We start from the raw sequence: 23,208 nt of genomic DNA, 5'->3' as shown, positions 1-23,208 counted from the left end.
ACACATGTTCTTACACGTATAACCATCAGAGAAGTTTAGACACACTCCCTCCCGCAACAAAGCCCAAAGGGCAACACACCTAATTATTGGATTACTTACGTTATTTCATTTTTAAGACAAATGCCAAATTAACAGACTTTTCCCACAGCAGGAAGAAGGTTTAGCTTGGAAGGATTTACTTTACATGTAGAGAATGCAAGTAAGTTATTCGCTTAAAGAACTGCAGAAGAAAAAGACAAGTTAAGACTCAAAAAAAAAACACCCAAAAAACCCCAAAAAGAAAACCAAAAAAACCAAACCCACGCTTTTTCAAATTATTTGTTCTCTTAATATACTCTTTACAAAAAACAGCCTCAGATTTAACTCCATGAAAGATACCTTTGACAAAAGTTAAAAAAAAAGAAAAAGGTCTGTAAAGCAGTAATGCTTTGAGAAGAAAGCAAGCTGTTACCACATCAGAAATCACACTGCTAGAAACTACAGTACTTGTAAACTTAAACGAGACACTGGGGATAACCTGAAAAGTCACCACTCTTCTATTTTCTCCACTAAAACACACCAGTACACAAGATTCAAGCACATCAAAACTCATTGTGAAGTACTGGATTTTACATTATACCAAAATAACCTCAGTGCCTCTCCATCTGCCCAGGATAACTGCCAGGAATTAAAACAAAGAAACATGTACAGTCTTTGTAGTTAATCAAGAGATTCAAAATTTGTTTTTATGCTGAGATACAACAACATCTGGTTTGATGAAATCTCACTTCAAGAAACGATGATGCCCCTTTAGAAACAGAATATTTTTAATGAGTCTGCTTCTTCCAGAACTCCTACAAGAGGCAAACTTAATAAGCAACTCTCAAATATCTTCAGGAATATATCTACTATTTCCAGCTATTTTCCTTGGGTTTTAAAAACCATGCCTTTTTGCTAGCAATCTGACATCTGTGGCCAGTTAAAGAGAAGTAGCTCATTTCACCTCGTACTTCTGCAAGGAAAAACTGCAAAAAAAACCCCCAAAAAAACCAACCCACCCAGAAGCTCTGTTCTTAAAAAGATGTCTCCCCTACATACATTCACTGAACTCAGATTCAGTGTCAACGTGGCATTGTTTAGGATGACCGCACACTTCAGCTATTTACAAGGAACAAGAGGTAAAAGAGATTTTAATACATTTTGGGGAGAAGGATTTCCAATTTTCTACTGAGCTGAAGGATTTTTAAGTAGTACTTCAACATCAAATTACATTTTCATGGTTTATTAGCTTTTTACTATCCAATTAGCTTAGGCAGGGAAGGAAAACTGGTTTGTAGCACAGAGTTTATAGCTAGATTCATTTACTGGCTTTAATATACTGCTATTATCCTTTTATGTCACTCATCACCTTAATATCTAAGTATCTTCTTCATTCAAGATCACTGAAGAAATGTCAAGATCTTCTCCTGTTCCCTCATTTGATCTACTTATCCAGTTTGCTTCAGGAATATTTTCTGTAGCCACAGTGCAGCTGAACCTGCAAACAAATCAGTCCAAACAGAAACGTTACACAGTTTGCTGAAGGATAAAAGTATTCAGATTTCACTGGCAATGAGTGATAGCCCTTTTCAATACCACGTTATTTGTACTCTTGAAATCAAAGCTGGGTTGCATTTACTGGCACACTTAGATTTCTGGCACCTTACAGAAATTTCTACATTTACACAATAATACTTCTCTGACGTGCTTTCAGCTTATGAAAGCATTCTGTGGATTAAAGGGCTTTTTAAAAAAGACTGCTCCATCTAGTATCACTTGACAGAGATCTTTTAATGTGATGTTAAAATACTTGTTATACAAATTTAAGCATTAAGGACTAAAGTTCATAAAATCATAATAAACATAATTAAGAAAAAATAATCCATCTTGTTCAGAACAGCCCTTTCTTCCACTATTACTGTTCGGATGAAGCCACATGCCCAACTAGTTATGCCTCTGTCTCATAATGGCTGAAGTAAAGCTTTACTGACATCAGGCATTAATAGGATGCAGATCCTTAAATACACATGTGCATTACTTTCAATCTCGTGCGTGCTAGGACTGTGCTTTCTAATTCCACAATAGTCCAATAAATCCTTCAACATTTACTTAAAAGGTTTTTATGGTCCTCTTGTTTCATGAAGGCATTTATATGAGCTCTGATCCTAGGATGTGTGCATCATCACCCATTCATTTGTGAAAATTAAATAGAAATAAACAAAAATAGTTCCATAACCTTATTGCCCATATGCCCACTAAATGCTGCAGTATTTGTTGGTCCAACAGCTAGAGATGGAACAAAAACACAGCCAGCACAACCACACCCTGTCCCAACACTGCTACAGACATTCCAGCAGGAAAACAGTGAGGAAAGATTATGGAGTTCTGGGAAAAGATCCATTTTAGCTATTAATGCTTATTAACACATTTTCTAAGGTCTACAAAGCTTTTAAAGATTATTAGGGACAGAGGAAACTATAGAAATGTTACGATCACAGAACTTTCTAAACAAAAGCAAAATGTATGTTGCTAAGAACCTGCATGAAGCTGCTCCTCTGATTTTCATTTTTTTCTTCCCTGTGCTATTTTAGCTTTCCTTCTACATCCCTCTTGTGGTAGCTGAGCAGAACTGTAGCATCTGCAATGGAACAGCGAATTCAGCCTTCGAGGATCAGTGCTTTGGTGCTGCATTTCTGGTGCACTTAAAAAAAAAAAAAAGATTTTATCTTTCAGTATTCTTTGCTATTGGAATTTTCTCAGCATACTCTGACAGAGGAATTGACTTACAAAAATATATATATATATGTATATGTGAAAATAAAAGCTAACCAATAGATATTTTTTGTTCTTTCATTTCCTATTTCTCAAGGTAGGTAAAACTGCACAGGATTTTCATTCGAAGATTTAGAAGAGGAAAGCAAGAGGCAGAAACAGACAGAAAATTAAGAACTTTTAAAACAGTACAAGTCACCTGAACATTAAACAAAAAATGAAGGAATAAAGAGATGTGAAAATGCAGATGTGCAGAAGTAATGGAGCAGGTGAAGATACAGTGATTGCACATGCATAATAAATTAATGGATTGTATTTCTCATTTTATAATGTTAACACATTGCATAACCACGGTACTTATTATAGAGCCATCATCATCAGATGTGTTATGTGCAAGCATTCCTTCAGCACTGCATCAAGAAAATCTGATTTCAACTTCACGTTTATTTTCCCCTAATCTGAATTGCTTTATCCCAGGATAAAAATACACAGCTCTTTTAGCCAGCTCTGCCATCTGAAATAGCAGTTTCACAGATTCCTCACACTCCATTTGATTGGCTTTCAACTCCTCACGTCATCATGACACTTCCAAACACTATCTCCATGGCTTGGAGTTTGCAGAGACCAATCAGTTTGTTCCTTTTCGTAGCAGCTTGATTTCAGACATCTCTCGTGCAGTTCTGAATGGAGGATGCTATCAGATCCCACTGATAGCGTGTGTTGGAATGGAAATTAATTTCAAGGAGAATCTTCTGGCACAGCCAACTATTTTGAGTCACAAATGCATTACTTTTACCAACAGCTAAACTGCTGTATGCTTCCATTTTATACTTACAATCATCAGGAAATTTTATTATCGCTTTTTCAACATAATCACCTTAAACTTTTTAGAAAGCAGAATCTTCCTAAAAAACTGAATTCACCCACATTAGTTCTCTTGGACAACTTCTTACAGCTAAGTCCTGTGAATTCTAGCATCTAATCATGCACAAAGATGGTGAAGTATCATCATTCTCAGATAATGTATTCTTGTTTTCTGAGTGTTACCTCTTTGCATTAGCCCAGATTTAAAGGCAAAACTTTCACAAGACAATGCCCACACAAACGAAATATCATCTAGGATCTCCAGGACCCCTTGGTGGTCCTCTGGCTTCAGCACCTCAGACAGCAGCACACAACGGGGCTGTGTACATGGAGTACACGGCCTACAGTCTTTGGTGACTTTTCCAAATAGCCTATGATTAAAATCATTCTTATACTCTGTACTACGTAGGGGGAAGTGAAAAAAAAAATATATATAGTAGCACAACAAAGCTTGGATGGACTTCCAAAACTGTAAACTGAACAACCATTGCAAGAATGGCCTGTTTGCTCGTAGTATGTGTCCATGCAAAACAACCCCCCTGGTTTTATAAATACAGTCTTCAGAATTGGTCTCATTTCAAGTATGGCTTTCTATTTTCTCAGTTGTGTTTATCCCTGAATTACAACACAGATAATTTCCAGCTGGTTTTAAGAAAGTATTGATTCAATTCATCTGTGGATGCTCTCCAGTCAGACTACGTGTGCATTTATCGTAGCTATGATTCAACTTCGGGAATCAGAAGTCTCAGTGTAATGCATGAAATTACCCATGGGCACACACTGACTTACCTCGATGTCACCACGTTAAACTGTAGCTGTGACAGCTGTAACTTCACAATTAAATTTCCATTCTGCCTTTTCTTGCTTAATTAGCCTAGATTAATGTATTAAGGTACATCTATGAGGAACTACTGGTAAGTCTGTTCCTTCATTGAAGCTTAAAGCATGAAGGCAGACACGGTGACCCCGGACTTTTCTCTGCATCTTCTCTCCCCCTCCTGTATCGCTGTCTGAATTCCAATCTTCATTTAAACGTTTTCAGCTTAAAAGCTGCAAATCTGGCACACGTTGCTTCTACTCCGAGCTCTGCCCTACACCGGAAGCAAGAACAAAATTAAAGTCATTAAAAAGACAACAGACACCGATATCTGTGGGTGCCAATAGGAGCACGCTGACACTAAGCTCATTTATCACGGAGGACATGAGGTGGGCAGCCCACAGGAGCAGCAGCCACGGTGTGAAGGGCTCCACACGCACCCTCCTCGGGGATCCCCTCCGCACTGCACACAGCACCACACACACAGCACGCACCCCCACCGCCCGCCGCCACGGCCCGCCCTCCCTCCTCAGCTCGAGGGCTCATTGGCTGCCGCAGCAGTCAGTCAGCGAGAAGGCTCCACCCCTCTCGCGAGAGCGTCCGCTTTGAGCGGGAGAAAAACCTCTCCTTTAGGCGCGAACTGGCAGCGCCCCCTCTTCCCCCCCCTCCTCCCCCGCTAACGCTCTTCAGGTGGTTCGCGCCGCGCTGTGCGCATGTGCACTGCCGCGCGCTCCTTCGCGCCATCCGCGCGTAGCCCCGCCCCTCCCGCCGTGCCCTCCCAGGTGTGTGCGTGCTGCGTCACCCGCCCACGCGCACGGGGCGTGCTGCGTCCGCCGTGCGCTCCGCGTCACCGCTGCTGGCCTGGTGCACGGCGCCCGCCGGACGGTTCCTCTCGCGGCGCCTCAGGGCTCTCGGTTCCTTTCTCCGGCGCCGCCTCCTTCCGCCGTCGGCTCGGCCGCGTTCGGGGCCGCCCGAGCGGGGCAGCGGGGCGTTCGTTAGCGGTCGGTTATCGGGGGTGCGGCCTGGTGCGCGCGGCGGATCCCGCCGCTGGCGTAGCGCGGCGCCCAGGCTCCGTGAGGCGCGGCCCGGCCGAGGTGGGGGGGGCGCGCGGAAGCGCCGCTTCTCCGCCGCCGCCGCCGCCATGAGCGTGGAAGCGTACGGCCCGAGTTCGCAGACCCTCACCTTCCTGGACACGGAGGAGGCCGAGCTGCTCGGCGCCGACACGCAGGGCTCCGAGTTCGAGTTCACCGACTTCACTCTCCCCAGCCAGACCCAAACACCGCCCGGGCCCGGGCAGGTGGGGCCCGGGCAGGCCCAAGGCGCTCCGGGAGCGGGCCAAGGCCCTGTAGGCCCCATCGAGGCCCAGGTGAGGCCGCGGGGCGCGGGGGGGAGGCGGGGTGAGGCGGTGCCGCCACCGGGGGGAGCGCGGAAGGGGCGGGCGGGGGCGGGCGGGCGTGGGGCCGCGAGGGGAAGCCCGGGGCGGGCGGCGGGAGGAGGCGGCGGCGTGAGGCCGCGCGATCGGGGGCCGTCGTCGTAGTCACGATATCGGGGTGGTGTCGTGATAGTCGCGATACGGTGCGAGCAGCGCTGCCGAGGGAGGAGGATTGCGGTTTGTTTTCTTATGGGAAACTAACGCGCCGACGAGTTCCCCCTCTGCTCTGCCCGGGGGAGGCCCCGTCTGGAGTACTGTGTCCAGTTCTGGGCTCCTCGGTACAAGAAAGACAGGGATCTCTTGGAAAGAGTCCAGCGCAGGGCCACAAAAATGGTGAAGGGCCTGGAGGATCTCCCCTATGAAGAAAGGCAGAGTGAACTGGGTCTGTTCAGCCTTAAGAAGACTGAACAGGGACCTGATCAGGCTGCCCAGGGGGGTTGTGGGGTCTCCTTCTCTGGAGATATTCAAGACCCACCTGGATGCCTACCTGTGTGACCTGGTGTAGGGAGCCTGCTTTGACAGGGGGGTTGGACTCGATGATCTCTAGAGGTCCCTTCCAACCCCTATGATTCTGTGATTCTGCTTGGTTACAAGAAGTTGAGTGCTCTGAGAACTAAGCGTCGCTTCACTGAGTTTCCTTTGGACGGAAACCACCGTTCCTTTGGAAGAGGTCCTTTTTATTTTCACTTCTTTGCCACCTTTAGTGTGGCGGGGTTGCCGGGCAGCTTTGTTTGGAGTTGCACGGGAGTGACCGAGAGTGACCGTGGATAGTGCCTGAGGTTGGCATGCACAGGTCCTCGTGGCTGAAAAACAGATTTAGTACTGCTCGATGGGGGCTGTATTTCTGATATAACAGTTGACAGAAGTGAAAGAAAAGAGGGAACTGGGGCTGTGTAGTCAGAACCAAGAAGTGTTATAAATGGCAGTGCTGCCTGTCCTTGTGCTGCTGCTTGAATGTCTATAGCAGGGAAAAAAAATAAAGAAAAAAAGGTCAGAAGCCACACCTGAGAGGTTGCTTTGTGCTTTTAAACGCTGGATTGCCCTTTTGATACGTTATTTTGTTAGTTATGTTGTTACAAATTCTCATGGGGTCCCAGTGTTAACAATTGAATGTTTGTAAATTGTCTCCGCACTCCAGGAAGTGAGTTTGGAGGGGCTGAAAATGCTGTAGGTAAAAGCTCTTCATCCTGAACCAAAAGCAGTCAGAGGGGATTCGATTTTTCAGTTTTATTTTCAGAGGCTGATCCGTTGGGATCTGTAAATGATGTGGAAATGAGGAAACTCAGAGCAGGTGAGCGTGCCTAGGGCTGGCAGCCTCAGGTGTGTGATGCAGGTGGCACTATCCTGCATCAGCTGGGGCCCAGGCAAGGTGCTGTGCTGGGACTTGCTCTAGGCAGTGTTTACACCGTGGAATTGGGGATGAGCTCCCGTGGGCTGTTTGTCTCATTGCTTTTATTTGTAGTCTTGAGTTCTGTTGGGTGAAGCAAACCTTCTTCCCGTTTGTCGAAGTTATTAAGCAGTCTGTTTGTGTGTAGGTAGCGTGTGTGTTCATTGATTAAAAAGAGGTTTGGAATAAAATCTTATTTTTTTAAAGCTCATATGGTTGTGATCATCCCAGAACTCTCAGTACAGAGCATCTGGGCAGAAGAGGAAGGAAAAACTGCCCCAGAATGAGTCTCAGAGTGTAACAGGCAAGGCCAGAGGATTCGTTTCTCTCTTTTGTGTCTAAACATGTTTGAAAAGCCTTTGAAGTAGGAGAGGAAAAAGGAAAATCTGCAGCGCACATCCAGGTATGGTGTGTCTGTAAGCATCCGTCCTGGTGGGCAGGAAGCAGAGATGTTTTTGTGGCAGAGTGGTTTTATTTCAGTGCAGAGTTGTGCTGTTGTCCCGCTGCTGTAGAGATTTGGGCTCAGGGGGAGGAGGTTTCACGAGGACCTGAGTGTGGCACCAGGGCACAGCGAAACCCAGCTCTGTTTGGACCTGTGCCTTTTGATGTTCTCAGCAGTACTGAGATCAGGAATAGACTGTTTAAAGATTCTGGGGAAAATTTGACTTCCTTGAATAACTGACGTAAGCTTGTTGTGCCTTTTTTCAGGAGCGTATCTAAACTTAAGCCCTGCAGGTTGCATACATTTTTTCCTAGCTTAAAGTTTTACAGTGATTGTGAACAAAGCTTGTTGAGTAAATGTACTGATCGACATTGGAGGTGTTTCATTCTTACTCTTCTGTTTTCTGATACCTTTTTAGTGCCCTGTTGTTTGGAAAAAAAAAAAAGTTGGGCAGTGCAGAGCGCAGAGTTTCTTCAGAAAGTGTGGGTGATTGAGCCATGCTCTGAAAGCTTTGTTTCTCAGCGTGTCCATAACTAATAGTTTAAGAGGATGCTGTTAGCATAGATTAGTGCCTGACTGACAAAAGGCAGGCAGAGGTTAAGTAGTGCAGGAGTGAGGCCATGGGAATACAATTTTCTGATAATGAGACTAACTAATTTGCATATTTGGTTTGCATTGAGATAAATTCTGATCATTTCTGCAGCGCTTCAGGCCAGGGCTCTGTTCTGATGGGAGGAGGCAGCATGTGCTCCCACGCCTGGTGCTGGTGTGCCCTGAGTGTGGGAATGGTGAGCTGGGCTGTGTGGGATCGGGGTTTCCTGCAGTCCCATCAGCTGTGGTGTTAGCAAACAGCTGCTCCTGGTTGCTCAGGTCCCTGTTGAGAAACAGCTTGGTCTCTGCTGCTGTGGGGCTGAATGCTTTCAGTAATGCACCTTCCCTTGTTTTGAAAGGGAGATCAAATAAACACAACAGACTGTAAGGTGCCACAGATGTTACGTGGCTTTAGTGCAGACTCTACAAACAACAAATAGTTAGCTATGCAAATCCCAAGGTGTGTGTTTTTCTAAAACATGGGAAAAAATCACCTGAGCTGGGGCGGCGTGCCTGGGTGTCCTGCGTGTGCTGCACAGTGCTGGGGTGCAGTGCCACAGCTGAGTGCTGTCTTGTTAGAAGATCCTGGCAGAATCCCTGCTTAGCTGTCATTGTTTCTCTTGCTGCAGCCTGACATGTACTGCTTTGAAGTACAACTGCTGCATGGCTGTGTCTCCTGTTGATGGGGCTGTGTGGGTGGGAATGTCAGCCAGGAGCATGGTGAGGAGCGGGAGCGTCCTGCTGCTGTCAGCCAGCTGGGGCTCACGGCACGGTCACTGGAGTCTGCCACGTAAATTGGGTCATCTGCTGCACTGTAGTGCAGCTCGGTTCCCCTGAGCAGGAGGCAGGGAGGGGATGGCAGCTCGTGGAGCCGTGCAGGTTGGTTGGCGTGGCTGCTAAACTTGCTGTGCCAGAAGTTTCAGTCAACACATTTAAAATAGAGAAGCCCCCCCCCCCCAAGTCTTACACAACAGCTGGTGGTGCCAGATTTTAACAGCACACACACAGGCTAACATGGCAGCAGGGTTAGAACAATAGTTGGGCCACTTCCTTCCTGTGTGCCTGCTGAGGCACAGCCTGGGCTGCTGGGTCCTGCTGGTGACAGATGGGTGACATTGCCCTGACATCACTGCAGGCTGAGCACTGCTGGTGCAGGACAGGAGACTTGTGCTGTTCCCCCCCATGACTCAGTCTGCAGAGATGTGGTAGCTGTGGCAGAACCAAACTGGAAGCCAGAGAGTCCCAGGGGACAGTGGCTACTTTAGTCATAGTAAAATCTGGTTTGTGACATTCACACCTGTTGGTGCTCCTTCTTGGTGGTAAAAACACTGTGCTAAGTATTCCCAGTGGGGAGTTATTTTTGACATGACTAAGACTTGATATTAAAATGTGCTGATGCAGAATTTTGTGGTTCTGGCAGGTGGAAAGGGAACACCTGTGTGTGCTGCCTGAGCTGCAGTCTCTGAAAGGCAACTCTCTGCCAACTTGGTCTGTGTTAGTGCTTGAACAGAGCTTTGTGAGATTTCTGGATACCTTCATGAGGTCTCTTTGTTTCAAAGGAAATCATATGGTGGCTAAAACAATTTTTGAGTAATATAATAGTAATTGTGCCACCTGGTGTATACCACAGGTATGCATTTGCATGTAATGCAAGTGGTGCATCTTGAGCAAGTGATGCTGCCTGGAGAGCTGGGCAATCTGCTGAGAGCCACCTTCTGTTATTTCTTCATCTACTTTGGTTTTTAGTTACATATATATTGGAATTGGTGTCTTGGTCACCTGCTCTCTGTTGTCCTCGTGTTGTGAATTCATGTTTCTGGAGTGTCTGGGGTGGAGGATTGGTTTGGTGGATAGAGGAAGAATATAATCCACAGAAATTTAATTACCTTTTATGATTTATTTTTCCCATTTTTGAATTGACACTTCAATATTCCTGTGAAGTAGGAGCTAATGAGGCAAGTAGCAGTTTTGTGATGTTTTGATATATGATTATTTTTTATTTATGTAGTATGTATTTCAAACTCTTAATGGCTTTCTGTTCTTCTGAGTTTTTCCTGAATTACAGACAAGTTTTTACGTATTGAAGCAGGGATTACTATTCTTGGCTTTGTTCTGAGCATATTTTGATAGTATAACCTAAGCACTGACCTTGTATTTTAGGTTAATGGTCCTGATGGCATTCTGCAGAATGGAGCAGTGGATGATAATGTAGCTAAAACCAGCCAGCTTCTGGCAGAGTTGAATTTTGAAGAAGATGAAGAGGATACTTACTATACAAAGGATCTTCCTGTGCATGCTTGCAGGTGAGACCTAATCTTGGCATCAGGCTTCTTGTTTCCTGAGGGTGGGGGCATTCTGAGTGGGATGTGAATGCTAAAAGGATTTTTGGAGTTTGAGTGCAGCTTCCTTGGAGGCAGCTGTGTGCTGGCAGGCAGGTAGTGCCCTCTGCTGAGCTCCTGTGTGCTCTGACAGTGCTGCTTTGCAGAGATCTTGGGCCTCCCTTCTAAGGACTACAAAGTTAAGCTGTCCTAGGAATGGTAATGATGGAAATAGTTTAAAAAAAAAAAAACAAAACTTGCCTCAAACCAGAAGTTTAACTCATGCTAGATACTTCCAGCAACTCCCATGATTCCTAATTTTCACTTCCCCTTGTTTTGCACGCTTCTGGATAGTTTAAATCTTGTATTGCATTTTCCTGTAAGTAATTTCCCAATTACTTCCTCATCTCATTTTAATTCCAGTTACTGTGGTATCCATGACCCTGCCTGTGTGGTTTACTGCAACACCAGCAAAAAGTGGTTCTGTAATGGGCGTGGAAATACATCTGGCAGGTAAATGATTAAATGATGGAAATTAGATGGGCAGACTTGCTTTAGAGTGTTTGTTTTGAAATGACATAATGGGTGTGGCTTACATTTTCCATGTTGAAGTCTCGTGACTTGATCGTGGACCTCCAACCTCCTCTAGCTTTTCCTGTTATGAGCTAACAACTCCATCTCAGTGAAACTTGAATTCCTTTTGTGGCACGAGCTCACTGCTGCTTCCCCGTGTTCCTGCAGAACACTGTAACTGATGCTGTGATCTGTGGGGCTTCAGGAAGCTGCTTCCAGATAGCAAGAACAATTTCTTAGTCACTGCCCCTTCTTTCACATTTGTTTTAAAACATGAATGTGTTGAAAAAACACAAACTGTTAGCAGTCATCTTGGCCTGGATGAAAAGAGCGAAGTCTTAACTAATGTCTGCCAAAGTATGAATAGTTTTTTGTTTCTCTCTTAATAATGACTGAGTTGCTGTGTTACATAGTTAGAACTAAATCTGGTTTTCATATTAACTGCTTATAAATATACACCCTCTCTGGTTTCAGCCACATTGTAAATCATCTTGTGAGAGCGAAGTGCAAAGAGGTGACCCTCCATAAAGATGGACCTCTAGGAGAGACTGTCTTGGAGTGCTACAACTGCGGATGTCGTAATGTGTTTCTCCTTGGCTTTATTCCAGCTAAGGCAGACTCTGTGGTTGTTTTGCTGTGCAGGTGAGAGAATGCCTGTACTACGGTGTTTGTGTTAAGTATTGCACAACCAGGTTTCTAAATGGCAACCCTTGACTTTCACTTTGTACCTAAATGTATTACACTCTAGCCTCCTTTTTTTCCCGTGTCATATTTAGTATTTTAGATGCTGAGGTTTTTTTTTCAATTTTAGAAATATAGGAGAGATTCCAGTTTGAATGCCTTGACCTTTCCAGTGTTGAAATACCAAACAAAGGAGCTGATGATTTGGCTCAGCAGGCTACTAGTGTTGGCTTTCTTCTTTTAACCAAGATGCTTGAAGTGTTTGAAGAATACGTTAAATGTGTTCTTATACTTTGATAGACTTCCTTACAACTTTTAAATTTAATAATTATTCTCAATGTTTTGGTTGTGCAGGCAGCCATGTGCAAGTCAGAGCAGTTTAAAGGATATTAACTGGGACAGTTCACAGTGGCAGCCTCTTATCCAAGATCGCTGTTTCCTTTCGTGGCTGGTGAAGATTCCATCTGAGCAGGAACAGCTGAGAGCACGCCAGATTACAGCTCAGCAGATTAACAAACTGGAAGAACTTTGGAAGGTATTTACCCCTTTTCAAATACCCATTATGTTTTACTTAATGCTAGTTTTGTATGTTACAAAGGAGGGACAAGGCTGTGTTAGCAACTGTGTATGGTAAGGAACATAACCATGAGGTTGAAACCTTTCCCTTTTGACAAGCAACACAACTGTGCATTAACTAGAGATTTCAAGAGATCACCTGTTGAAGTAGGAAAGCTTCATCTTTGTTCTTTGGTTCTGCAGAAGTTCAGCTGTCAGACTGCAAAACCAACTTTCTTTCCCTGCATTAAATCTTTTGCTTGTTTTGGGTTGGTTTAAATAATGACCAGCTACATAAGAAAGTGTTGGTTGACACTTGGTAGTCATTCCTGCCTTTTGAGAGCTTTTTCTGTACATCTGTTAATGCAGAACAAACTTGACTGAATGTAGGTGAGCACAACATAATATCTCAGTTATAGTTTTAGCAGTTTGTCACTTGTTTGTGCTTAAAACTTTGAAACAAGACTTGTGTGTGTTTAAATTCTAGGAAAATCCATCTGCAACCCTTGAGGACTTAGAAAAACCTGGTGTTGATGAGGAGCCACAACATGTCCTGCTTAGATATGAAGATGCTTATCAGTACCAAAATATATTTGGTCCTCTAGTCAAGCTTGAGGCAGACTATGACAAGAAGCTTAAGGAGTCTCAGGTAATCTGCTTAAAAATGCCTGTCTGGGGAGAATTCTGATCAGTTCTCTGGTATCAAGCATCTTGTCACTTAGTAGGGTAGAAGGAAGGCTCATGAAACAAATGTAATGTGACTGTAGTAAAGATGTGGCAGTAAAATTAACAGTAGTAATGATGTGTGATCACAGGGGAAAACCTGAAACAGCACTTAAGGTCTTCCATCTCTTCTGAATTCGGAGTTTCTTTCCTGTAGTCATGTTCTTCGTTAGAGATGCTTCTCAGCCCCCTTCTGTTACCTTCTTTTCCTCATAACATTGTTTCCTTTGTACTGGTCAGTTTCCAGTTAAACTTGTATCTTACATTTTTGTAAACTTAAGTATCCCCAATGTATTACAGAACAAACACAGGTGGTGATTACAACATATTTCTCATTAACTAAATACATTGTCTTTGAAACAGAATTAACTTCTACAAGTGGTGTGAACTCAGCCCATAAAAATAAATACAGATGTTTTGTGACAGTGGAACAGCAAGCTTTGCATTTCTTCACTGTTTTGAAGCATAGGACCGTGAGGATTGTGGTAGTTGGTAAACAGCTCTTTTAAGATTATAATACATGCTCTTTCCTTATTGTTAGACTCAAGATAACATCACAGTCAGATGGGACCTGGGCTTGAACAAGAAAAGGATTGCTTATTTCACTTTGCCAAAGACTGATTCAGGTAATGACAGCTCAATTTCATGTGCTGTCTGATAATGTACTTGGTGAATAACATCAGTATTTAAAGAACTGTAATGATCTGGTCTGGGGTATAAGATCCTGTAGGTTTTCTGCATTGTGGGGTGGTGATTGTAAATGTTGAGATCATTTTCTCTTTCCTTTGTAGATATGCGTCTTATGCAAGGAGATGAGATCTGCTTGAGGTATAAAGGAGACCTGGCCCCTTTGTGGAAGGGAATTGGCCATGTTATCAAAGTTCCTGATAGTATCCTTTACTTAGTGAGCCTTTAGGGCGGCTTAATGAAAGGCTGAATGATCTCTGAGGAACCCCTAAATTGCCTACGAAATTAATTTTGAAGCTGTTGTGATTAGTGGGCATCTACTTAATAAATCAAAATCGGGAAAAATAAAATTCAAATTTTTGCTATAGATTACTACTTAACGAGGTTCTACAGATTATGGTGATGAGATAGCCATCGAGCTGAGGAGCAGCGTTGGAGCCCCTGTGGAAGTTACTCACAACTTCCAAGTGGATTTTGTGTGGAAGTCTACTTCATTTGACAGGTATTGAGAAAGCACTTAAACTTGGCAGATAATGAGTTCAGTAGGTGTGTATTTTTCTTCCAACTTCAGTGGGATTTTTGAACAAGAGATGATGTATTGTTTCATTATACCACTGATCAGAGGGAGTGTGCTGAATGCATCGAGTTCATGAACGTGACACCTGCTTCCCAGAGCCACAGCTCTAATTGTTGTTAGAGATGGTAACATTCAGATTAATTCCAAGCTGTCAGTGTTTCTCACTTTGAAAGCATGTTCAGGGAGTTTGGAAATACATTTATGTAACTTGTGAATCCCAAGGGGAAAAATTAACCTCAAGCTTAGTAGCATCTGGGGTTTAAGAAGAAAAAGTATTGCAGTTCAGTTTGTTATGAAGTGCTTTCTGTTTTTTATTTGCTCTCCTGAACTTCGAATCACTTTGACAAGCTGAAGTTTCAAGGAAACTGAATCAGCTTTGGGGTCCATGGGCTTGTGTCTGCACTGCGTTTTGTGAGATAGGAGTTTGATCTGAGGTAGCCTTGATTTTGTTCTTTTCTTTTGTCCTTTTATTTCAGAATGCAGAGTGCTTTAAAAACATTTGCTGTGGATGAGACTTCAGTGTCAGGGTACATCTATCACAAACTGTTAGGCCATGAGGTGGAAGATGTAATTATTAAATGCCAGTTGCCAAAGCGCTTTACAGCACAAGGACTTCCTGATCTCAACCATTCTCAGGTAACCTCATCTTCCTTTTTTTTTTTCTACATGCAGAGAATATGATAAAGGATTTATGAATGAAGGTCGAACAGCTTTGTAATTTCCTGTGCATGGAATACTGAATAGCATTAAAATAATTCCGTAGGTTTATGCTGTGAAGACCGTCCTGCAGCGTCCTCTGAGCCTTATCCAGGGTCCCCCTGGAACTGGAAAAACAGTGACATCAGCCACCATTGTCTATCATCTGGCAAGACAGGGCAATGGGTAAGAACTTCTCTAAATCTTAATGCATGAGGTTACCTCTAAAGCGTGGTCTAAAGAATCAGCTCACGTTTAAACACTTGAGCAGTCTGTATCCTTGAACTGGAAAGCTTTTATAGAAATGCTATTCTGTTCGTTGAGACTTGCCCTTTCTTTTTTCTAAGGCCTGTGTTAGTCTGTGCTCCAAGTAACATAGCTGTAGATCAGCTGACTGAGAAGATCCATCAGACTGGTCTGAAAGTGGTTCGGCTGTGTGCTAAAAGCCGTGAGGCAATCGACTCACCTGTATCCTTCTTGGCACTGCATAACCAGATCAGAAACATGGATAGGTAAGGAAAGGGTGAGGGGAGGGAGGAAGACACCCCCAAAAAACCAGACCTCAGGTGTTGTGATGGACACGGTTGTTTTAACAGCTTGTTTCTGTGGCAATATGTGAAGAGCTTCACTGTGAGCTGAAGTTGTTAATTAGGTTATAATGTAAAATTCTGTTTTTTGCAGCATGCCAGAGCTTCAGAAGCTGCAACAGCTTAAAGATGAAACTGGAGAACTGTCATCTGCTGATGAGAAACGCTACCGTGCGCTGAAGCGAACAGCAGAGCGTGAATTGCTCATGGTGAGCTTCCATCAGATGTAGTAGTTCTGTTACTGCCTTCTCCCCCTGGAAGCTTAGTTGCAGTTTGTTTGTGGACATCAGAATACATTTGAACTTTTGGGGAGATTCCTGGGATGGTGTTCAGTGACCTTCTGTGTGGAAGTGTTCTCTCTCCTTCTTGATTGATATCAGTTGTGTTTCTGTCTCAGAATGCAGATGTGATCTGTTGCACGTGTGTGGGAGCTGGTGATCCAAGACTTGCAAAAATGCAGTTCCGCTCCATTCTGATCGATGAAAGCACGCAGGCCACTGAGCCAGAGTGCATGGTGCCAGTTGTACTGGGAGCAAAGCAGGTAGGAGCCACTGGATTTCCTTAAAGCAAGAATGATTTATGAATAGGTGAGGTAGCAGTTGAGGCAAAAAAAATTCAGACTTGGGTTTCTGCATTGTCATCAGTGGTGAATTTTCTTTCCCACAGCTTATTCTTGTAGGTGACCACTGCCAGCTTGGTCCTGTTGTGATGTGTAAGAAAGCTGCGAAGGCAGGCCTGTCTCAGTCCCTCTTTGAGAGGCTGGTGGTGCTGGGGATTCGCCCCATTCGCCTGCAAGTGCAGTACCGCATGCACCCCGCACTTAGTGCTTTCCCATCCAATATCTTCTACGAGGGTTCGCTCCAGAACGGTGTCACTGCAGGTGAGTAAGAATGGTCTTTCCTGCTAATTCCATTCTCTTCATTAAGGTCTGATGGAAAAGTCCTTTAATCAAGATTAGTTGTTTTTTTCAATTCACTTAGGAAGGGAACTGCTACTGCTCTGATGGTTTTGAGTCTTTGAGCCATTGCTGTGAAAGTGTCTTTTGAGTAAAGCAGTACTAACTTTTTTACTTCTGTGCTCTTCAGCTGACCGTGTGAAGAAAGGATTTGATTTCCAGTGGCCACAGCCAGATAAGCCCATGTTTTTCTATGTAACACAAGGACAGGAAGAAATTGCCAGCTCAGGGACCTCTTACTTGAACAGGTAAAAATCAATACTCAGATATAAACTTACCTGGAAACACTGACAGTGTAAGGAGCACGGTGCAATTAAGTGCCTCATGTACCTGGGATGGATTTAAAACAGAAGTGAGCAGACTGCTTTTGAAGTGCTGGTTGAGTCCCATTTCGAAGCCTGAATTCCGGTAGCTCCTGAAGCAGGTCCTAATTGGTAGATGTTGGAAGAGGAGAAGGGAGCACAAGAGAGCAGTGGAAAGATGGGAGGATTTTTTCTCCTATCCCTTTTTTCTGCACATCCAAACTTTTCCCAGGAGTGAGTTTCTAACATGTTGCTCCTTTGGTTTACGTGTGTTTGTTCATGTGCCTGGAAGGAAGCAGCAGACCAACTCACAAAACATATCTGCTGTGGTATTTTTAACCTGTCTGCTTCTTGAACAGTGTGTGCAAGAGTGCTGAATGCAGCAAGCCAGACTGTGCACAAGCTAAGGGCACGATTGTTGGCTGGCAGGGCTACTGGCATTAAAAAAAACATTCTATATTTAAAACTTCAAGATAAAGCAACTGAAGGATCTGTTTGTACAGCAGGCTGGAGTACTTTTCATGATTTCACGTGAACTGCAGGCAGTTTTAACTCTCAGAAGTTGCATTTCAGAAGAGTGATGGCTGTCCTGAATTCTGCTATTGCAGGAAGTCTTGTTGTGCAGTGCTGAAAAGGTGGATGTAGATTTCAGGATAAATTTGTGTTGTTGAGACCTCTTTTTGAGGTGATAGCTTATGGCTGAGAGCATCTATTTGTAGCCTAAAGCCAAGAGGGTGGTAACAGTGAATGTTCTTGCAAAGCGTAAGCTGAACTAATTTGAGTGACAGAGCTTTGTGGTGTAAAAATGATCAGAAGTAACCTTTCTGACAGAAGGCTGACACAGCACACAGGTTCGGGTTTTCTACACCCATTCATTGGAAATGTTGAGATCTAAAGCTTTAATTTACTTTAATTAATGATTTTTTTTTTCTAGAACGGAAGCTGCCAATGTGGAGAAGATAACTACAAAGCTATTGAAAGCTGGTGCCAAACCTGATCAGATTGGCATTATTACTCCTTATGAAGGCCAGCGATCCTATCTGGTGCAGTACATGCAGTTCAGTGGTTCCTTGCATACAAAACTTTACCAGGTATGGAGTCATTGCACAGACAAAGGAACCTTTGGGTGCAGAGGAGATAGAAAAGGCAGACATTGTGAGTCTTGAATGTTTTCAGTTTTAGCCTGACTCTTTAGGCTTCAGTCTGTTTATTCTTTAGTAACTTCTGAGCATTTTAGTTGACCTTAGGTAAAATGGATGAAAGGAAGGTAATGTAGGAAGTAGCAAATGCCAGTAAGTTTCAGGAGAGTGGTTTGACAGATAATGGAGAAAGCCCAGCGAGGTTCTGTTGAAAGGAGAGCTTTGGTGAGTCTGTCCTCTGAGGACTCATTGAGGCACAAAAGGGAAAGGTCATCAGTGCTTCAGCTGTGGGAGAGCATCTCAAGCCAGGAGTCATGCAGGAAGTCAAACCACCAAGCACTAAAGCATGTTGCTACAGACAGGCTGGGTAGATGTTTAATATAGTCTCTTTTGCAATAATTGAGAACTTGGGCAGTGTTTTCATTGAAGGAAAACTTGATGGAAATACTTCTGCTCCTGCCAGGAATGATCTGTCCCTCTCAGTAGCTGGGAGCAGCAGTGTATTTTGTGAGGTTTTGGAATAGTCAGAAGTCATTCTGGCAGTGTACCTGGAGAGGGGATGCTTTCAGTATTGTAGATGCCAGCTGTGGGACCACGAAACATTAAGTGATTTGCCTTAAAATGAGACTCTGTTCTCCCTTAGGGAAGCTGTTCAGTGGCCAGTGGAATTACCAGATCATCTGGCATGACAAAAATAACACTTCTCCCAGATGATGGGAACTGTTAGTGTGCAGCCAGTATGTTTTGTAATACCTGTTGGTAGTACAACCGTTACACACTGTGCTTCCATGATGTGCATGTTTTTTTCTGTGTTAGGAAGTAGAAATTGCAAGCGTGGACGCCTTCCAAGGACGAGAGAAGGACTTCATTATCCTCTCTTGTGTGAGGGCCAATGAACACCAAGGGATAGGATTTCTGAATGACCCCAGACGTCTTAACGTGGCTCTTACAAGAGCAAGGTAAGGTAGAACTGGACACGTTTTCTGTCTTAGAGACCAGCTGACCTCTAGTCTTAGAGGGCTGTGTTCTGTGGGTGGCAGGCCTGTTCCTCTGTGTGGTGTAAGGGAGCCTTGAAGGGAGCGTGGAAATCATTTAACTTTACAAGAGTAGTCTTAAATCCATCAGCATTACAGTTTTATGGAGACTGTAGAATCCAGCACACTTCTCCCCTTTGTCTGCAGGACAGAAGTGGTCTTCCCTTCACTCCCTCTGTCTCAGCAACCAGTTACCATTTTTCTTTCACTAAAAGGGGCATGATTGTTAAGAAGGGAAAGTTCCTGAGAAGTCAAGTGATGTGCTGGTTGGCTTCCCTTGCTATCTGCTAAGGTTTAGAGCAGTGATGTGCTTGGTTGAACAAAGTGACACATTCCACAAGGCTGCAGAAAGAAGGGGATGGCTGCAGCCAGATTCTCAGGGATCACAAACTTCCAAGTGTTTTGTCAGACTACAGAAATCCTCTTCTCTAAACAACACAGTCGCATCAGGGTCTCCTGTGCCTACTGTCAAACTCTGCAGCGCCTTCATTGACTGCTCTTCCAGCAGTACTGTGTAACTTGTCTTGTTTTTACTCAAAGCTGATCTTGGTTTTGCTGTTTGCTCTTCCGTAGGTATGGAGTAATTATTGTTGGGAACCCAAAAGCTCTGTCTAAACAACCACTTTGGAATCACCTGCTGAATTACTACAAGGAGCAGAAGGTTCTGGTGGAGGGACCACTGAATAACCTCCGGGAGAGCCTCATGCAGTTCAGCAAGCCCCGAAAACTTGTCAACACCATCAACCCGGTAAGTTGGCCTTTCCTGTTCCTCAGATGTCTGTGGTATGAAGTGGAGGTTGGTAACTACCAGCAGGTGGAATAAACGCTCATTGTACCCTCACGCACCGTACCTTTCCACTTTTGTTCCTTAGTTAATGGACTGTGGCAAAAGTAAGCTGCAGTTTCTAAGTGGAACAGATACAGAAAAAGCTTTTTTGGTGTTTTGTCTTTATTCACTGCAAAGTTTTACATAGGGGTAACTTCTGAAGTGCATGAAATATGATGTAATTACTTTGTGTACAATTAGCAAACTCATTGTGTGTGTTCTTTAAGATTTTTATGTACAATTCTGTTGAGAATTGTCTTGTTGTTTAATACAGAAGTAGTTTTGAGGATGGGAAGAAGCCTTGTAGCCATCACAAAGACAGCGATAGGAAAAGAGCAAGGGAGGACTCTTATCAGAACCAGAATAGAGTTGAAAATTCATCCAGTATTTCAGTGTTAAGTAGGATGTCTCTAAGTTGCTTTTCCTAATGGTCAGTGTGTGGTTGAGATGGCAGTTGGATGTTTTTCATGTACTAGAAAGAGTTCTCCTTGGCCTTATCCGGGGTGGTTTTGCTGAATTTTTACTCAGAAGTGCAGAGCTCAGTGCTAAAGCTTTGTCCAACTCCTCCAATGCTTTCAGGGCGCCCGCTTCATGACTACTGCCATGTATGATGCACGGGAAGCCATTATTCCAGGATCTGTGTATGACCGAAGCAGTCAAGGTAAAGAAACTGCATTAACAACATTCAGTGATTTCCTTCAGTTTGCCCATGGGGTGTGGTGTCACACAGACTGCAAGTGTTCAAATGCTTGAAGAGCCACTACAGTAAAATGTGGGGGTTCAGAACTGAAAACGCTCACAGTGTCTGAACACTTAAGGGGGGATTTTGCTGTCCCTAATGCTGCAGAAACCTCAGATCTAAGTCCATGTCTGCAGAGTAGGTGGAGAGTGAGGGCTGTGTGTGTCGGTGCTGTAGGTGTTAAAAGCAGGAATACGGATTTCAGAATATTCAGGATGCTTAAAATCATGGCGGCTTCCCCCTCCCCAGGGCGCCCATCCAACATGTACTTCCAAACCCACGACCAGATTGGGATGATCAGCGCGGGCCCCAGCCACGTCACTGCTATGAACATTCCTATCCCCTTCAACCTCGTGATGCCCCCGATGCCACCACCAGGATACTTCGGGCAGGCCAACGGCCCGGCTGCAGGTACAGGGCCAGGTGGGGCAGTGCCAGAGCTGGGCAGGTGTGACGTGGGATAATCAGCACTGATGGGAGTAAGATGTGATGTGATAATAAGGCTGTTGTATTTCTTTGTACCTGCTACGCTGAGTACAATACGAAGTGTTGCCTGGTATGAGTCATCAAGTCTGTATAGAAGCAGCTAATTCTCAGTGCTTGTAAAGCTTCTCACTGTTGGTTTGCATGAATGCCTTTCCAGGACGTGGGGCGCCGAAAGGGAAGACTGGTCGTGGTGGGCGCCAGAAAAATCGTTTTGGGATTCCTGGAACTAGTCAGTCAAACCTTCCCAACAGCCAGGCGAGCCAGGACGTGGTGTCCCAGCCTTTCTCCCAGGGTCCACTGACTCAGGGGTATATCTCCATGAGTCAGCCATCACAGATGAGTCAGCCTGGGCTCTCCCAACCAGAATTATCCCAGGTAAGCAGAGTGATGCACGGGGTGTCGTGTGTGTGTGTTCCTTAGCATCGAGGGAAGCAGAAACTAAAACTCCTTCGATGACTCTGGCAGCTCGATGCTGCCTAACACGGGCTCTCGTTTCCAGGACAGTTACCTTGGTGATGAGTTTAAGTCTCAGATCGACGTGGCACTGTCACAGGACTCAACCTACCAGGGGGAACGCGCGTATCAACATGGCGGAGTGACGGGACTGTCACAGTATTAGAGTGTAAGGCACTGAGGTCCCCGCTCTGCTTCCACTCCCTGCTCCTGTTCGTGGGAGCTGTTTGTCTTCTGACAGCTGTGGGGCAGCTCTTGTTAACTCTGGTTTTGCTTTCTCGCTTTCAGGTTGAGGAAGAAGAGCTAAGCTTGTGTGGAGCTTAGTTCATCAGCATTTTATTCTGGGTAATAAAAAAAATAAAATAAAATGGATACCTGTTTTCCACTGCTAAAACTGAAGCACCACTGTGTGAGAGCAACAGGAGAAAGAAACCAACCAACGGAAAGGAGAGAGAGAGAGAGAAAGGAGCGCGCGCGAGAGAGCCCACTGCTAGCTCACTGAGACAAGGAGACTGACCGGAGAGGAGAGAGCGACGATGGACTGGCTGGCGCCTCACGGGGAGGGCAACTCACCCTGCACTGAGTGGTCAGCCGTGTCCCTGCTCCCCCAGTCAAAGAAGCTCGAGAGAAGGGCCTTAAGCAGGTTTCACTTCATTCCATACTTCTCTTTGCGAGCAGGGCATTACTTTTCAGAGCAGATGGGGAGAGGAAAACCCACATCTCAGAGTTGTTCTCATTTTAAAGGGGTACTATATTTTAGCAGTAACTGTTTACATTTTAAAAGCAGAGTATCTGAGAGAGAGGTCCTAAGTTGCCAGCAGGCCAAGCAGCAATGCAGCGGGACGTAGCTGATGCTCAACTCTGAGATGGAGGTTTTGTTGTCCAGCGCTGGCTCTGAAATCCTAGTGTCACCGTGTCGCCCACATTGTGAATGGGTCTTTCGTGGCAAGGTGGTTTGAAAGAGATTCTTGCAAAGGAGCACTGAATTTTTAGAAGTTTGTCTCTGAATTCTTAGTGGTGGACCTGGGAGATCCTTGTTCTGAGAAGCTTACAAAAAGTGTAAAACAAAACTAAATTAGAGCACCAACCTCGAGAACTTTCAGTGTGATTTAAAGTTGCAGCAATCAGCCTCTTCTTCCTCCATCGGATAGCAGTTAGAGTGGAAGGAGCCTGCGCGCTCGAGCAGGAGGAGGGTTTCCAAGTGTTTTCTGTATGCTTTAATTGGCTACTGTCTGGACTCTACTCTGTGAAAACAAGCCTTTCTGTAAGATGAACTTTGCGCTTGAAAGGGGATGGGTTCCTGTGCCCTTCGGCCCTGGAGGAAAGGATGCTAACAGGCCTGCTTTACTGCTCCCCCAGCTGGGGGGAAGAAGTAGTGGAAACTGGGGATTATATTGGTTTTGAAGTAAAGACTACAACGCTACGAAGCAGGTTGGGAAAATGGACAAAGCAGGCAGCTGTGGGAAGGTGGCCTCTGACAGATGGGTATGACTAGAGGTAACGGGTTAGGCTTTTGTGTGGCTGCTTCTTCGGGGCTGGAAGCAGACAGCCAGC

The 23,208-nt window shown here is 44.6% G+C and overlaps 1 protein-coding gene across 2 annotated transcripts; it reads left to right on the top strand.

Moving 5' to 3' along the window:
• Window positions 1-5,308: 5,308 nt before the first annotated feature.
• Window positions 5,309-22,120, top strand: UPF1 (UPF1 RNA helicase and ATPase). Of its 2 annotated transcripts, none has more exons than XM_065748722.1 (24): window positions 5,309-5,837; window positions 10,484-10,626; window positions 11,065-11,154; window positions 11,689-11,856; window positions 12,250-12,430; window positions 12,938-13,099; window positions 13,715-13,799; window positions 13,965-14,063; window positions 14,245-14,362; window positions 14,914-15,073; window positions 15,201-15,319; window positions 15,481-15,645; window positions 15,815-15,929; window positions 16,118-16,261; window positions 16,387-16,600; window positions 16,806-16,923; window positions 17,912-18,068; window positions 18,933-19,075; window positions 19,724-19,898; window positions 20,556-20,637; window positions 20,965-21,126; window positions 21,359-21,576; window positions 21,701-21,823; window positions 21,943-22,120. In XM_065748722.1, exons 1-23 carry the CDS (start codon window positions 5,613-5,615, stop codon window positions 21,818-21,820), a joined length of 3,363 nt encoding a protein of 1,120 aa, XP_065604794.1. In that variant the 5' UTR covers window positions 5,309-5,612; the 3' UTR covers window positions 21,821-21,823; window positions 21,943-22,120. The 2 variants fall into 2 exon arrangements, with proteins under 2 accessions (XP_065604794.1, XP_065604795.1); XM_065748723.1 differs by having other exon boundaries at window positions 5,310-5,837; window positions 14,254-14,362.
• Window positions 22,121-23,208: the final 1,088 nt, after the last annotated feature.

The sequence above is a fragment of the Cyrtonyx montezumae genome, unplaced genomic scaffold (assembly GCF_038088225.1).
Source record: "Cyrtonyx montezumae isolate F1298 unplaced genomic scaffold, pur_monq_1.0 scaffold_51, whole genome shotgun sequence".
NCBI classification, from domain to species: Eukaryota; Metazoa; Chordata; class Aves; order Galliformes; family Odontophoridae; genus Cyrtonyx; species Cyrtonyx montezumae.
This window is presented reverse-complemented; position numbering and strand designations above follow the sequence as displayed.